General features: G+C 38.2%; 1 protein-coding gene across 2 annotated transcripts; it reads left to right on the top strand.

The window, feature by feature from the left end:
- The first annotated feature begins 9,123 nt into the window (after positions 1-9,123).
- On the top strand, positions 9,124-16,099 carry LOC127654879 (fas apoptotic inhibitory molecule 1-like). Of its 2 annotated transcripts, none has more exons than XM_052142411.1 (5): positions 9,124-9,331; positions 9,869-9,999; positions 12,471-12,699; positions 13,378-13,427; positions 13,610-16,082. In XM_052142411.1, exons 2-5 carry the CDS (start codon positions 9,886-9,888, stop codon positions 13,757-13,759), a joined length of 543 nt encoding a protein of 180 aa, XP_051998371.1. In that variant the 5' UTR covers positions 9,124-9,331; positions 9,869-9,885; the 3' UTR covers positions 13,760-16,082. The 2 variants fall into 2 exon arrangements, with proteins under 2 accessions (XP_051998371.1, XP_051998372.1); XM_052142412.1 differs by having other exon boundaries at positions 9,138-9,264; positions 13,610-16,099.
- The last annotated feature ends 74 nt before the right edge of the window (positions 16,100-16,173 follow it).

Raw genomic sequence — 16,173 nt, 5'->3', positions numbered from 1 at the left:
CTTATGATCAATAATATGGTAGTAAACAATACATTGTATTATAAAGCCGATTTTTGTGTTGTCTTATCTATGATTAACTCTTCTGCCACAAGAGGGTAATGCATTTTAATTATCTGAAAAATGTTTATTTTAAATATATATATATATATATATATATATATATATATATATATATATATATATATATATATATATATATATATTTAAAGATAACTATGTATAAGTATTTCAACATTGTATATTGAATTATTGTTATATGAGGGGCTTTCTCAGCAAATATTTCTATATGCGATTAAATGCAATTAATTAATCGGGACACCATGTAATTAATTTGATTAAAAATGTTAATCGGTTGACAGCCCTAATATATAAATATATATATATATAAATTATTTTAGGAAATTAAATATTTCAATCCTTTTGTACTGTTAAATCAAAATTATAAAAAAAAGTATTTTGCCCAAAATCTCCTCCCCAAACACACCTTTCCTGATGCCTTGAGATTCTTCTGGAGAGGAGGTACTCAATAGCAGCCTCATGAGGTACATCCAACACTGCAGGCGGTAAGAGTTACCATCACTGGCTTTGGGCTCCAAGTAAAACCTCAAGACTGCAGTTTCCATTGAAGGCTTTATCCAGAGGAGCTTTCTCCTTCATTTTGTCCACATAGTGTGTGTCTGGCTCTGTCATGTACAGCATCCCTGATAACAAGGGAAACAAACTAGCTTTTTAGCTCAAAATCTACCAAACCAGATATTAAGAGCTGACTTTTAACTTAGAGATGTGGCCATTTATGATAGTCATAAGTCTGTTATGACAGAAGAACAGATGGTTCAATTGGAAGAACATAACAGCATGGGTTTGTCTTTATTTGCTAAGATTTTTAAGCACTGAAAAACACCCCTGAAGTTAAGCATTTATAGAGGAGAGATTCAAATGAATGAAACTGCTTTGTAATCTGCATTTCTGATCTTTTATTTGATTGTGCAGTCACACATTTCTTAATGGTTAATGGTTCTTCATGGTTAATTCGGGTGTTTGCTATTCCAGTGATGGACATCTGAATATTGTTTTTTTCAGTCTTAGCTTGAAGAGCAATTTCTAGTCAAATTTGAGAAAACATTATATTCAATATAGAAATGTCTATATAAAATAAAACAATTTTTTACAGGATTTTAACAGGTTAATTTTCATTCTTTTCGATATTCCAACAATATGTCATATACTGACCAGATGAATATTGCAAAACAGTCTGTAAAGATATACCCTTATTTCTTAATTTTTGTATGCGCTTGATTCTTTCCTCATCATATGCATAACAGGAAAGAAGCACATGCTTGACAGTTTCCATTCCAGCTGATCGCAGTGTATAAAGTTTCTTTAAACATGCTTTCCTATTATATAAAGTGAACTGTTCAGACCAGAGTGCCCAATATGGAGACGGGTTAATTTTGTTTCTTCTCTCCTTGTCCTATAATTGCCTCTCCCAACACAAATCTTCTTTGTCTTTAAATATACAGTAGATGGCTTCCTCTTACTTCATTATCCCATGTTGTCAGTTTTTGTTAGCAAACACTCTTAACCATCCCTTTAATTCTGCTTTACCCAGTGTGATGTCTCAGTCTACCGCTTGTTTTTATAAAAGCTTGCTTTACCAGATAATCGGCCTCTTAAGCTACGTTCACACTGCCAGCTAATTTGTCGCTGCATGTCGCCAGCATGACGCCACACTAGTGGTGTGTATGGAGAGTCTAAATAGAACTGTTTCTTTACAATTAATATTATTATTAAAAGATTAGGATCACGTGAGCTCTACCATCTTCTCTTGTATTGGCTGTCGCTCCCGAAAGTCGCTCTTCATTTGCATAAATTTCAACATTTCTCAACTTTGTCGCGTCGCTAGACACGCCCACATCCGGTCGCTCGTGTTGCCGGAAGTCGCACGCTCTCGTTGAAAATGAATGAGATGAGGTCGTTTTTTCGCTGCGTGTCGCTGGCACACAACGCTGAACGCAGCTTTAAGGTGCGTACACACTGCCAGCGACATCGCGCGCGACAGCGACTCAATACCATTCATTTTCAATGCGAGCACAGCGACTTCCGGCGACACGAGCTGTCGCGACCGTTGGCGCTAGATGTGGGCGTGTCCAGCGACGCGACAAAGTTGAGAAAAGTTCAACTTTGGAGCGACTAACGGAAGCGACAGCCAATAGGAGAGACGACGGGAGAGCTCACGTGATCCTTCTCTCTCTCTCTCTCTCTCTCTCTCTTCTCTCTCAGCTCCTGCAGTAACGGAAAGATGGATGAAAGGCTAATTCTTGCTGTTAGAAATTTTCCAGTGCTCTATGATATGTCTCTTCCCACGTACAAGGACATTTTTAAGAAAAATACTGCGTGGAAAGGTGTATCTGAGATCGCGGGGATTTTATGGACCCAGACAGAACGGCATTTGCATTTTCGCCGCAGATAAACAGCCGCTCTGGCAAACAGCACGCCTGGTTTCTCATTCATCTTTGATATAAAGCATTTTATGTACTGATTCCATTTATATTTAGTCTTTTCCCTCCAAAATGTTTGTTTTTAGTGGCAAGAAAAGAGATTCGCTGTCAACAGCAATGGAATGACATCCGTGAATGTCATTTATAAACGTTACTAGGCAACCAGTAGTGGGAACACCCACTAGCGACATCACCGCCAGCCACTGGCTTCCTGCAGCGATAAAGTCGCTGGCAGTGTGTACGCACCTTTAATTCACTTCTACTCCTACACAAGCAGGTACCCGTAAGACGTATATGACAATTCCTAGTCTGCTCAATCTAAATATGCTTTGTAGAATTTCACAGACTATTTCATCTCTGGATGATGGCTGCCCACTTGCCATACTCACCAATGCTGAATACGAGTCGGTGCATACTAGAGCATTCATTGGTTGGACTATCTCCACACATTGCAGTGCTAACATAATTATCAATGACTCCGTTCTTTTCTTTACATATATTTTTAAATGTGGGATGGATATTGCTGATGCAGTATGACTAGAAATATGGTCCTTTGAACCATCTGTATAAATCTGTAATACTGAAAAATATTTCTGGTTATATTGTCTAACCAGCACGCCTTTGAAATCTCACATGGTTTATTATTGACTATTTCCTGTAGCTGCAGATCTATATATGGCATTGGAAACAACAATGGGGGTGTTGCAGACCAAACAATGGTGGGGCTAATCTCCCATCAATCCAACCAAAATTTGTGATTTTGTTGTTTCCATGTTCCCAGCAATCCCCCAATAACTTTATCACAGGATGATTGTCTGCATGACAATCCTAATAGGCTATAGTCAATTAATGTCTTCGGATGTCCAGGAGTTTTGTGTTCTGTAATTCCTCTACTGAGAATATGGAACACACACACACACACACACACACACACACACACACACACACACACATGTTGGTCTACCTATCATTATGAGGACTTTCCATAGACATAATGATTTTTATACTGTACAAACTATATATTCTATCCCCTAATTTTAACCCTCACAAAAAAACTTTCTGCATTTTTACATTTTCAATAAAACATTGTTTAATATGTTTTTAAGCTATTTAAATTATGGGGACACTAGAAATGTCCTCATAAACCACATTTATAGCATAATACCCTTGTAATTACCAGTTTGTAACCTAAAAAATTGTCCTCGTAAATCACATAAACATGCCCACACACACACACACACACATATATTTGTATATGAGCATTGCTGCCTTTTGTAAAAGTGTGCAGTATTGGTTAATAGAAAAATATGTGATTGATGTTACTTTCTCTTTAAAGATATAAAATGAGCTATAAATAAAGTTTTTAAATATATTACAAATGATTTATATACAATTTTATGAGGAGCCTTCCACTATAGAATGACTAAGCTGATTTAAAACTTGTTGCAGTTGTATGATTTTTTTAAGGCATTGGTAAACAAAAACAGGTTACAACTGATCTGTGATTTATATGTAATCAGTTTGATGGGGGGGGGTCATTGATCGAGCAATAGCTAAACTCTTTTAAAAGCAGCACATGAGCATGTTTGTGATGTATCGAATAAAAGAATACACATGAACTTTGGAATTTATGGTCTCGTTTTTTACCTCAGCTATGGAGTCCCTAACGTTTCAAATGCAAAATTGCAAGCATTTACTAAATAAATCACAATGTTGATTTTAGCTGAGACGCCAAGGGGAAACAATCACACAAAGTGTCAGTCATTTGCCATTTAATAAAAAAGTATTGATGCAAAAAATAATAACAAATAAATTATATATATATATCTGCCTACCATCCATACTCTCAATTTTACAGTTGTGATTTCCCAGCCAGGACCTCTGCCTGCACAGTCATTCTCCCCTTTCGTTTCTATGCAAAGCATGATCTTATTTTTTTCTCAGATTTATTTGGTCACGCCCCCTTTAAAACAACAAACACTTTCGCTTCTGAAGAAAAAAAAACTATTAAAATATTTTTATATATGTAGCATATTTTCCCAAACTACATGCCTAATGGAATTTGAATATCATATGCTCACCTGTTTATGTGACCATTTATCATAAGCCAGCAGATGGTGACAGTTGTTTTGTGAGTCAGTGAGTGAGTCAGCCATTCAACACTGACACATCAAATCACATAAATGATGCCTCCACAGTAGGGATGGGCGATACCACTTATTTCCTTTTCGATCCGATACTGAGGCGGCTACTTTTAGTCCAATTTCGGCAATATTGATACCAATACTTTTATTAAACAGTTTTTTTTATGAATTATTTGGATGAAATGAGTAACTTTATTATTACTCAAGGTCTGTAATGTAATCTAATTACTCTGACAGTACAGTAAGACAAAATACACAAAAATGTATATATTTTAATATGCTGTGTTGTTTCTAAAACAAGATACATCTTATTGATCTTGTTTTAAAGATTTTAAGATATTTTTAGAGGAAAACACAAAAACATTATTATCAAAAATATGAAATATTAGGGCAGAAAAGTCTTACCAGAAAAAAATATGATCATGAGGATCATGTGAAAATATATAACACATGCATGTCAAATTACTAGACATAGCATTTTAGCTTAGCATAAAGCTGACAATTTACACAAGGTTTATTTATATTTCTTCTGCTTCTGCTGTTACATGTATTGCGTTACTCCCCAACCCTGACCATAGATATTATTATATGGTTACTGAAACTGTTGTGCTGTAGTAAAACCATGGATAATTATATAAAAACCTTGGTTAAGCTACTGCCAAAAAGAAAAACTACTACAGTCATGGTTGCTATGGTTAATACAATATTACTACAGTAAATCATGGTACGTTTTTATAAGGGTATCATTTATTAACAGGCATTAAAGATCATTGAATTTAAATAAACCTGTAAAAATGGTCACACAAGCCCATTATAATACATGTCATGTCTAGGGTTGTCATTACTTATGCCTCCTACACACTAAACGACTTTCAAAGACGTTGGATCGTGGTACTATTCATATTACACAACTGTCTGTCCTGTCATATAATGCCGAGTTACTACACAATTTTAAGCCCGATTTTCACTCGACGACAGTTTTGTGGAGATCGGCAACAAAAGCCTGAAATCGTGGGCAAATTGGAGCTCGCTCTCGTGAGCAACGAGCGCAATGTATGAACTATCAAAGACGCGATTTGAGAGAATCGCAGGCATGTCACCGATGTCAGCGAGCTATCTAGAGTGTTAAATATCTGGACCAGTCGGTGACTCCAAATCGTGAAACATGTTTTGACTGAATACAACAGCAGTGTTGACCTACAGCCAATGAGAGAGCAAGAAACGGGGCACGGGAAGTTTCAGTGGGAGCGAGTCCTGATGTACCTGCAACAGAACATCAACTAGCATGGCTGCGGTATCAAGAAAGTCTCATTGGACCGAATAAATGGAGGAACATTGGCAGGAGAACTAGCACCTATTTGATGTTTCCTCTGAACTGTAGCACAACCGGGTGGCGAAAGAGAAGAGTTGGAGAGAAATTGCCAATTCTCTTGGACAGTCAAATAAAATATATGATCCCTTGAGGCGATTAAAAACATACACATCATATTCTGAAATGCATAACATGTGATCATGCATTTGTTTTCGTATCTCGTATCACTTCTCGCGTGTACTCTGTTGTGAAATGTAATTTAGAGTCCAGGCAGATTCATCAATAGTGCAATGTCAATAGTGCGAATTCGTCGTGTAATTTGAAAAGGCTACGACTTCAGTGACAAGACAGACAGTTTTGTAATATGAACGGTACCACGATACAACATCTTTGAAAGTCGTGTAGTGTGTAGGAGCCATTACTGGTCCAGTCGGACTTGGTTCTTGGATCTCACGCTCCTCACGACAGCACCTCCCTGGCGGATTCCCCTGAGGAAGGACCTTTCTCAGGGACGGGGCACCCTCTGGCATCCGCGCCCAGACCTCTGGAACCTCCACATCTGGGACGGGACAGCCATAGTAGACACGATCATTCAAGCCAGAGCTCTCTCTACCAGGCAGCTTTATGCACTAAAGTGGCGCTTATTCCTGCAGGAGAGGCTGGAGGGGCGGCGTAGGTTTATGTAGCCGCCATACTGTCCATTTCGTCAACGGTGAGCCGCTAAGTCGATCTGATTATCGGGTTCCTTAGAGGCGCCCGGAGGCGGGACCATCCTAGGCCATGCCTGTTCCCCTCATGGTATCTCTCCGTGGTCCTCTCGGGCCTTTGGAGAGCCCTGTTTGAGCTGCTAGAGTCAGTCAAACTAAAGGCCCTCTCCTTGAAGATTGTGCTCATTACCATCAAGAGGGTTGGGGACCTGCAAGCGTTCTCTGTCAGCGACACTTGCCTGGAGTTCGGTCCGGCAGATTCTCAAGTCATCCTGAGATCCCAACCGGGGTACGTGCCCAAGGTTCCTACGACCCCTTTCAGGGATCAGGTAGTGAACCTGCAAGCGTTGCCCCTGGAATAGGCAGACCCAGCCTTAGCCTTGGTGTGTCCGGTGAGTGGATATTTTTCTTACAAAAACACATCGATTCGCTTCAGAAGGCCTTTATGAACACCCTGGGGCCGTTTGGATTACTTCTAAGATGGATGGATGTGCTATTTTGGGCTTCAGAATCTAAGGTACCATATACTCGCATTATAAAGCTTGGAAGAGACAGGATATTATTTAATATAACTCTGATTGTGTACACCTAGGATGGCTTGAGGGTGAGTAAATGATGGGATCATTTTCATTTTTGGGTGAACAAACCGTTTAACTCTTGTGCCTTATGTTCCAATGCTTCTGAAGCCATTCGATAGTGTTGTGTGAGGGACCGATGTGATGTCTTTGTTTACATAAGAGCAGCTGAAACTGTTAAATGCTTTGCAGTTCATGCTGCGGTGTCTGCCGAAAGTTTAAACAAGGCTGAAGAAATGGCAGAGGTGAAGAAATTGTGCTCATTGGTCTTGGGAAGATCTTTGTTCTCCTTATCGCAAATACAGATTTACAGTTATTGTACTATGTTTTGTACAGAATCGTTTGACATACTTGACACAGACACTGTTCCCTGATAACTCATTAACTGATAAATAAGTAATTTACTGTTAGATTTCTATGGACAAGCTTCAACAGATAGAATTATCGCCAAACTACGTCCCACACTCACTCCGGCAGATGCGGAAAAGCTTGTCCACGCTTTTGTCTCCTCCAGGCTGGACTACTGCAACTCCTCAACGGGATCCCTGAGAAAAGCCTTCAGAACCTGCAGTACATCCAGAACAGCGCTGCTAGGATCCTGTTGAGGGTTCGCAAACATGACCACATCACCCCATCCTTAAATCACTCCACTGGCTTCCTGTCTCATTCAGGATTGAGTACAAGGTCTCCCTCCTTACCCACCAATGTATTCATGGTGAAGCCCCCTCCTACCTTAAGGAACTCCTAACCCCACAGACCTCAACATGAGCCCTCCGATCTGCCTCAGCATATCTACTGAAACCTCTCAGGACCAAGCTCCGTACAATGGGAGATCGGGCTTTCTGCTCTGCTTCTCCCAGATTGTGGAATGCTCTCCCTGACCACCTGAGGACTCCTCAGACTGTGGATGCTTTTAAACTTGGCCTTAAAACCCACCTTTTTAGGAGAGCTTATGATTGAACTTTATCTTCATGCTCTCCATGTGTTTATATGTTTAGCACTTACCTGTTTTTATCATGTAGCACTTTGGGATTTGCTTAAATATAAAGTGCATTACAAATTAAATTTATTATTAAATTTATTATTAATTAATATCTCATTTAACACGATGTGACCTTATTATTTGAATTTATTGATTTGTTTTTATTTAAAATATGTATTATATACATTAAATATTATTATACAAAAGACTGACGTGATATATATATATATATACACAGTATATTCAGTGTTGGGTGTAATGCATTACTAAGTAATTAATTACTGTATTTATATTACAGTTACTTTATAAGTAAAGTAAGGGATTACTCTTAATTTTTAAGTAATTTAATTACAGTTACTTCTGATGTAATTGTGTTAAATACTGAATATACTACAGAAGAATTCTATAGAAAACAATTGTGAATTTAAAATCGAAATGTAACGTCTAATGTTAAAATTTATGTTTTCTAATTTAACACTGCCCCCTTATATTCTTTGACCAGTTCATGAATAAATTATTTATTTGAAAGAATTAAAACAGTTTTATATCTATCCTTGTCATTTTTATCTGGTCGAGGTTGATAAGGGTTTTACAAAGTAATTAGTAATAAGTAACTTTTATAATTACTTAAAAAGTAATTACTTTTCAGACAGAGTAATTAGTACAGTAATCTAATTACACTGCAGAAGATGTAATTAGTAGTTAGTAATTAATTACTTTTTAGAGTAACTTACCCATCACTATGTACTGTCAGCCTTTTTTAATATACAATAAAAGTGAGATTCAAGCCAATTATTCAAAATTCACCAGTTCTATATTATCACCAGTAGATGTCAGTAGTGCGTACTGATGCTTTAAACCTGACATAAAACTAGACGAAGAAGAACTGTTGCCATAGTAACTGTTGTTAGCTTGAGCAGATTTGTTATGGTTAATTTTGGAGCTAGTTGTTTTGATGCCGTTATAAGTAGTGATGGTATTTTCTGGCTTGAGGGAAAGCTGATCAAATACACAGAGAAACGCGTGTAATTCCTGCGCTGGTTTGGGTTCGGTAACTGGATTTACAGTCTTTACTGCACTGACTGTTGATTTCAGTGATCGACAGATTTACAGGTTTTGGCTCTGACACATCAACATTGTTTTAGCTTTATTAAAATATTCTTACTAAAGAAATGTAAATTATGTAAAAAATAATTTGGGCTACAAATAATTTGCTTTTCGAGACTATTTAACAAGACCAGAGGTCATCGAGCTGTCCGTGTTTTTTTATTATGAATTATATGTGATGTTAATAGTGTATTGAAAGTGCATGAAAGACGTTTGAAGTCGCTGGAAATTGACATTGATTTGAAAATAAACATTTCCAGCAGAAAATCAGATGATCTCAATCAACAATCAATTACGATGCACAGATATTTACTTGGATTTTTATTATATACATGATGTAACTACATTATTATATGAGCCATTTTTTTCATCTGCCTTTTATTCCTCTCTGCCCTGCTGACATAACAACAAATAATTCACAACACTCAATCTATTGTATTGTCTTTATTATTAGTAGTAGTAGTAGTACACATATACTACATTGAGCAGTGCTGGCCATCATTGTAACTTTTGTCTTTCATTACTCTGTACTATAACTCTTAGGTATTGGAGGACAAAGGATGTCTGGAGATCTTGTGGCTGTCTGGGAAGTGGCTTTGAGCGATGGTGTGCACAGGATTGAATTTGAACATGGCACAACAACAGGAAAACGGGTTATTTACATTGATGGGAAGGTAAGATTTCTTCTGCTGCTATTGATATACTTTCTTTAAAGGAAATAGTTCACACAAAAATTCAGTCATCACTTGCTCAACCTCATGATGCTCCAATATGACTTTATCTTCCATGGAACACAAAAGTAGATATTAGGCCGTATTTAGGTCACCATTCACTTCAATTCCATATTATCTCTATGCAATTTAAATGAATGGTGAACAGATTGATGATATATTTGTTTTTATTTTAGTTGAACTTACCTTTTGAAATAATCCGTTAGAGTGATTTTATTATGTAAGGATTTATTTGGTAGGATTTTAAAGTTCAATAGCACGCAACAGTGCCTGCCCACTTTTTTGACCATGCCGGTTCCGGAAGTATTTTTCCCATTAATTTTCCCAATGACTTTTCAAACATTCCTTCATTAAAGAGATCTGAGCCATGAACCAAACCAATCAGCTCCAAGGTGAATCACAACATTACAAACTTTAATTTGAAGCAAAATTATTTAAAAATTGGATAAAAAGAGAAAGGTACAAGACCTTTCATGAGGGCATGAACTACAATCCCATGAAGTATTGCAAAATTGGAAATCCAATAAAAAACGATGGAAATATATTAAACTTGATTTTAGGTTGCAGATTATAAGTAAATAAACATTATGTTTATTGCAAAATATTCTGATATGTGCAAATAAATAAGAAGTTTGATGGTGAAGGAAGTTCGACTAATGCATCATTCAGAGTGAGTCATGAAAGTTGGCGGTCTCTTCTGGGCTTTTTTCGCCAGCTTGCTTGGCTGCAGTTCTCTGATTGGTGGATCTTTATCTGCTGTACCATGGGTAGTGTAGTTTTTCACCAGGAATTCCACTATTAAACACGCAGATGGATGTCTTCATCTGAACATACAGAATACCATAGATCAAAGGTCTTGAACTCTGCTACTGGGGACCCACAACACTGCACATTTTGTAAGTCTCCCTTTGCTGACAAATCTAGTTTACGTCATAGAGCCTCTGCTAATGAGATGATGATTTCATTCAGGTATGTTAAATAAGGGCGAAATCCAAAAATACAGTGCCGTGGGTCCCCTGGAACAGAGTTCAAGTCCTCTGTCATAGATTAACAACCTCGGAACTCATGGTAGGTCTGCTTTTAAAGGTTTATAAGTCCATCCATCCAACCATTCATCTCCAACCTCTTATCCGAAGTCGGATCGCGGGGGAAGCAGATCCAGCAGGGGGCCCCAAACTTCCCTATCCTGAGCCACATTAACCAGATCTGACTGGGGGACCCCGAGGTGTTCCCAGGCCAGTGTGGAGATGTAATCTCTCCACCTAGTCCTGGGTCTTCCCCGAGGCCTCCTCTCGTTTAGACATGCCTGAAACACCTCCCTAGGGAGGCATCCTTACCAGATGCTCAAACCACCTCAACTGACTCCTTTCGACACAAAGGAGCAGCGGCTCTACTCCGAGCTCCTCACGGATGACTGAGCTCCTCACCCTATCTCTTAAGGGAGAAGCCTGCCACCCTTCTGAGGAAGCCCATTTCGGCCGCTTGTACATGCGACCTAGTTCTTTCAGTCATGACCCAGCCTTCATGACCATAGGTGAGGGTAGGAACAAAAATTGACCGGTAGTTCGAGAGCTTTGTCTTCCAGCTCAGCTCTCTTTTCGTGACAACGGTGCGATAGAGCGAGTGCAATACCGCCCCCGCTGCCCCGATTCTCTGGCCAACATCCCACTCCATTGTCCCCTCAGTCGTGAACAAGACCCCGAGGTACTTGAACTCCTTCACTTGGGGCAATACCTCCTTCCCTACCCGGAGTATGCACTCCATCGGTTTCCTGCCGAAAACCATGGCCTCAGATTTAGAGGTGCTAATCCTCATCCCAGCCGCTTCACACTCGACTGCCAAGCGATCCAGCGAGAACTGAAGGTCACGGACCGATGATGACATTAAGAATACATCATCTGCAAAAAGCAGCGATCCCCAGCCCACTGAACCGCACACCTTCCCAACCCTGACTACGCCTCGATATCCTGTCCATTAATATCACAAACAGGATTGGTGACAAAGCGCAGCCTTGGCGGAGACCAACCCCCACATGGAACGAACTCGACTTCGTGCCGAGGGCCCAGACACAGCTCTCGCATTGGACGTACAGGGATTGTATCGCCATAAGGCTTATAAGTTATTGTTAAAAATCTATTTGTCGAAGGAGAAAATGAATTGGATTTTTACTTCCGGAACCTGACTGTTGCGCTCTATAGAACAAAGAATGGGGAGGGGGAAAAATGGAAATGTATAAGACGGTTGGTAATCATTAGTATATAATAATAGTATTAGAATTGTTCTAAAGTTTTTAAGGGATTCTTAACAGTAAATCTAAGTAACTGAATGATGCAGAATACCTGTAGTTGTGTATTCAACAAAAATACTTGAAAATAAGTGCATGAGTGTTACATGTTTGCTTGTGACTTACACAGGAAGTAATAAAGAGAGACTGGATGTTCAAACTGGTTGGAAAGGAGACATTTCATGTGGGAGGAACAGACATGAAGGCCACTATTAACATAGATGCAGTGAGTGGTTTGGCATACGAGTACACTCTTGAAATTAATGGACAGAGTCTAAAGAAATACATGGAGAACCGCTCCAAAGTTACCAGCACATGGCTCCTCAACCTAGATGGCATCGACTGCAGAGTGGTTCTGGGTAAGAAGTACATGATTATAGTAGATTGATAATAATCCATTAATTGGTCCCTTTACAGAACAGCTGATCTCAGAAATGCTCAAAGCATTTCCTCACCCTCATTGACCTGGTTATATAAGGTTAAATAATGGTTAAAAAAAGATCACAAATCCCTTTTAATAATTCGTGCTTAACAAAAGGAGGCGCTTCCTCTCATGAGACCAACAGAGATTCTGCAATCTCATTAACTTCTTCGCTAGTGGGCAGGTGGATTCCTGGTTTGAGTTAACATTAACCTTTTTGTGACTATTGAAGGAAGGTGACGCCTTTTATTGCCTGGCAGAGCAGAAAGGCCGCCCAGCCCTTAACCCAACCCAATATCAGCCTGTAAGGTTGGGTAGCACAATATCTATAAAAAGAGAGGAAGGGATACTTTCAAGGACTTTCCATACTTTCAGTAACATTTATGTCTATGGTTGCTGCTTTCATACAATAGCTATTAAATAGCAGGTGTATTGTATAATTTTGTACCAGAATACAATGCTGAACAAGCAAGTCAAATGGCCTGTAATAAAGGCACAGCCCAAGAAAAAGAATGCTGTAGGCAAATTCAGTTGGCAGAATTTAGATTTTATTGCTGTTGTTATCTTTATCTTTATTAGCAAATTGTTCACTTATGAACTGTTTCTTGCTCAACAGAGAAGGACACCTTGGATATATGGTGCAATGGTCAGAAAATGGAAACAGCTGTAAGATCCAGCAGATACTTTATTCACATTTATTTTCACATTAGTTGTATATCATCATTTCCAGATCAAAATAAGTCTACCCGAAAGTTTATAAATCCTTACCTCTGTTGCTGTTTTGCATGGTCTTTTCGATGCCAAAGAAAAATATGAATCACTCCTCTTTACTCCTGTAACACTTTCAGGGAGAGTTTGTTGATGATGGTACAGAAACACACTTCTCTCTGGGTGACCACTACTGCTGCATTAAAGCTGTTAGCAGCGGAAAGAGACGAGATGGCATCATTCACACACTGCTGGTGGATGGCATGGAAGTTAACGAGTCTGCTGAATGATCAGTGTCTGGGAATTATCCATCCTTATGAGAAGAGTGTGTTACTTAATGTGTTTGGTTATAGGAATTGAATGTGCATCATCGGTGCTGATTGTAAACACAAATCAGCATCGTGTTGGTTCAGTAATGGACTGTTTTGAGGCATTGATGATGAAAGGGATGTGTCTTACAAACTAAATTTAAAGGGACAGTTCACCCTAAAGTTAAAGTGTTCAATTACTCACTTTCATGCCATCGCAGATGTGTATGACTTTCTGTATTCTGCTGAACACAAACAAACATTTTTAGAAGAATATCTCCGCTCTGTAGGTCCAAACAATACAAGTGAATGGTAACCAGAACTTTCAAGGTCCAAAAAGCACATAAAGGCAGCATAAAAGTAATGCACTCTATTTTATACACTCTATCTACTTCATGCGATTATCTAATCAACCAATCATGTGGCAGTTGTGTAATGTATAAAATCAGGCAGATATGGGCCAGGAGCTTCAGTTAATGTTCACATCAACCATCAGAATGGGGAAAATGTTTGACCTGTATCTGCATGATTTTATACATTACATTGCTGCCACACGATTGGCTGATTACCGAATTGCATGAATAAGTAGGTGTACCTAACAAAGTGGCCTTTGAGCGTTTGTCTTCTAGAGAGATCAATATTTTTACTCTAAATCTCCACTTTCATTTTCAGATTTGAGAATGAATCTAAACAGAATCCACATGTGACTTTTAGATGTAAAAGTGAAAGTGGAGATTGGTAAGAAAGGACTTAAATATATTATCTGTTTCTCAGCCACACCTATTATATCACTTCAAAATACATGAATTTAACAACTGGAGTCTTATGGGTTGCTTTTATGCTCCCTTTAAGTGTTTTTTGGAGCTTCAAAGTTTTGGTCACCATTCACATGCATTACAAGGACCAACAGAGCTTAAATATTATTCGAAATATCTTAGTGTTTTGCATAAGAAAGAAAGTCATACACATCGAGGGGGGGCATGAGGATGAGTAAATTATGAGAGAATGAACATTTTTGGGTGAACTATCCCTTTAAAGGGGTTTCTTGCAACTGGGTCCTGAGCTTTAAAATCTGAGATTCTCACAATGCAATTAAACATGACAAAAGTGAAACAGATGTGAGGATTTTAGGACCTGTATAGTTTGTTATGAAGGTCATGTGAAGTATTGAGAAGATTGTTGGTGTCAAATATCCTTGTGCGGTAGCACAATCATGTTCTCAAATGCATTAAATGGTCCAAATTAGTATTAAATGTGAACATGTTTTAGAATACTCTGTCTATAAGAAATGTATCTTACCAGCCATTTCTCATAAATAAGGTCAGAGTACAGCAATAATATTCTTTAACAATTACATGTGTGTCTTTGTGCTTTGAGACACTTTGATTGAAGGCAGTGTGACAAGCAAGAATACTTGTTTCTATATCTCATAATCCATTTGTCCTGCAAATTCAAGGTGTGTCAAATTCTTTTATTGGCATCAGCTTTTTTCTGAAACAATGATCTTATGTAATGTCCATAGCTGCTTGCTGTGTCATGGCACAATGTTTAGGTTATTAATAAATTGACTGAATCTAAATATGAATCAAGCTGTTCCCTAACAGCGTTTCTATTCCTTAACAGCATTTTAAAGTGTAATGTTAAAGGGTAACTAAACCCTAAACCAACTTTTTTTAGTTAATGATCTGTAAGCATGGGGCTTTATTAGTACTGGTCATTGATTCAAGTAATTTTTTTGACATTTGTGTATAAAGTGTTTTAATTCTACAATATATGGTGTAAAAACGTCTGAGTGCTGCCCTCTTCAGGTTGAACGGTGGCTACTGCAGTTGAATTTTCCTATTGGCTGTTGCGGTACTTCGTGACGTAAGAAGTGACAGCTGACGTAAGCAGGTTCCAGCTCACCACGCCAGATTCATGTACATGTCATCTTGCGACCGTGTGAGGAATAATAATAACATAGAGTCTGACAGCAGCTGTCAAATATTTCTAGTGGGTGGAGTCAGACTCTGAGCAGGTGTATAGTTACCCTTAACAACCACATATTTGTCTTTCTTAGAATGATTGATTGGTTGGAATTTAAATGTGCTTCTTATGTAAACTTGTTTAATTTACTACACAAGTAGAAGAATGTTGCATTAGTATTGGAATATATTTGCTGTTAAAATTTTTTTCATAATTTGACCCCGATGTATTGAATTTTTTTTTATATGTTGAACAACTCTTACATCACAAACGTTTAAGACATGTCTTGTCATTATGGCCAATTGCAACCAATGAACATTTCCCTTGAATTAATTTTAAGTGTGAATTAATATTTTCTAGTCTACAGAAAATGTATTGCATTATACGTATATACTGTAGGTCATAATGTTGTTCCGATGAATGCCATTACA

The sequence above is a fragment of the Xyrauchen texanus genome, chromosome 14 (assembly GCF_025860055.1).
Source record: "Xyrauchen texanus isolate HMW12.3.18 chromosome 14, RBS_HiC_50CHRs, whole genome shotgun sequence".
NCBI lineage: Eukaryota > Metazoa > Chordata > Actinopteri > Cypriniformes > Catostomidae > Xyrauchen > Xyrauchen texanus.
Note: the sequence above shows the minus strand (reverse complement) of the source record. Positions and strands in the feature narration are given on the sequence as shown.

What these genes read in the sequence shown, in the direction of transcription:
- LOC127654879 (XM_052142412.1), top strand. Translation starts at nt 9,886, where the DNA reads ATGTCTGGAGATCTTGTGGCTGTCTGGGAAGTGGCTTTGAGCGATGGT. An exon ending in TTATTTACATTGATGGGAAG is followed by an intron (nt 10,000 to 12,470) that starts GTAAGATTTCTT and finishes TGACTTACACAG; the next exon opens with GAAGTAATAAAGAGAGACTG. An exon ending in CGACTGCAGAGTGGTTCTGG is followed by an intron (nt 12,700 to 13,377) that starts GTAAGAAGTACA and finishes CTTGCTCAACAG; the next exon opens with AGAAGGACACCTTGGATATA.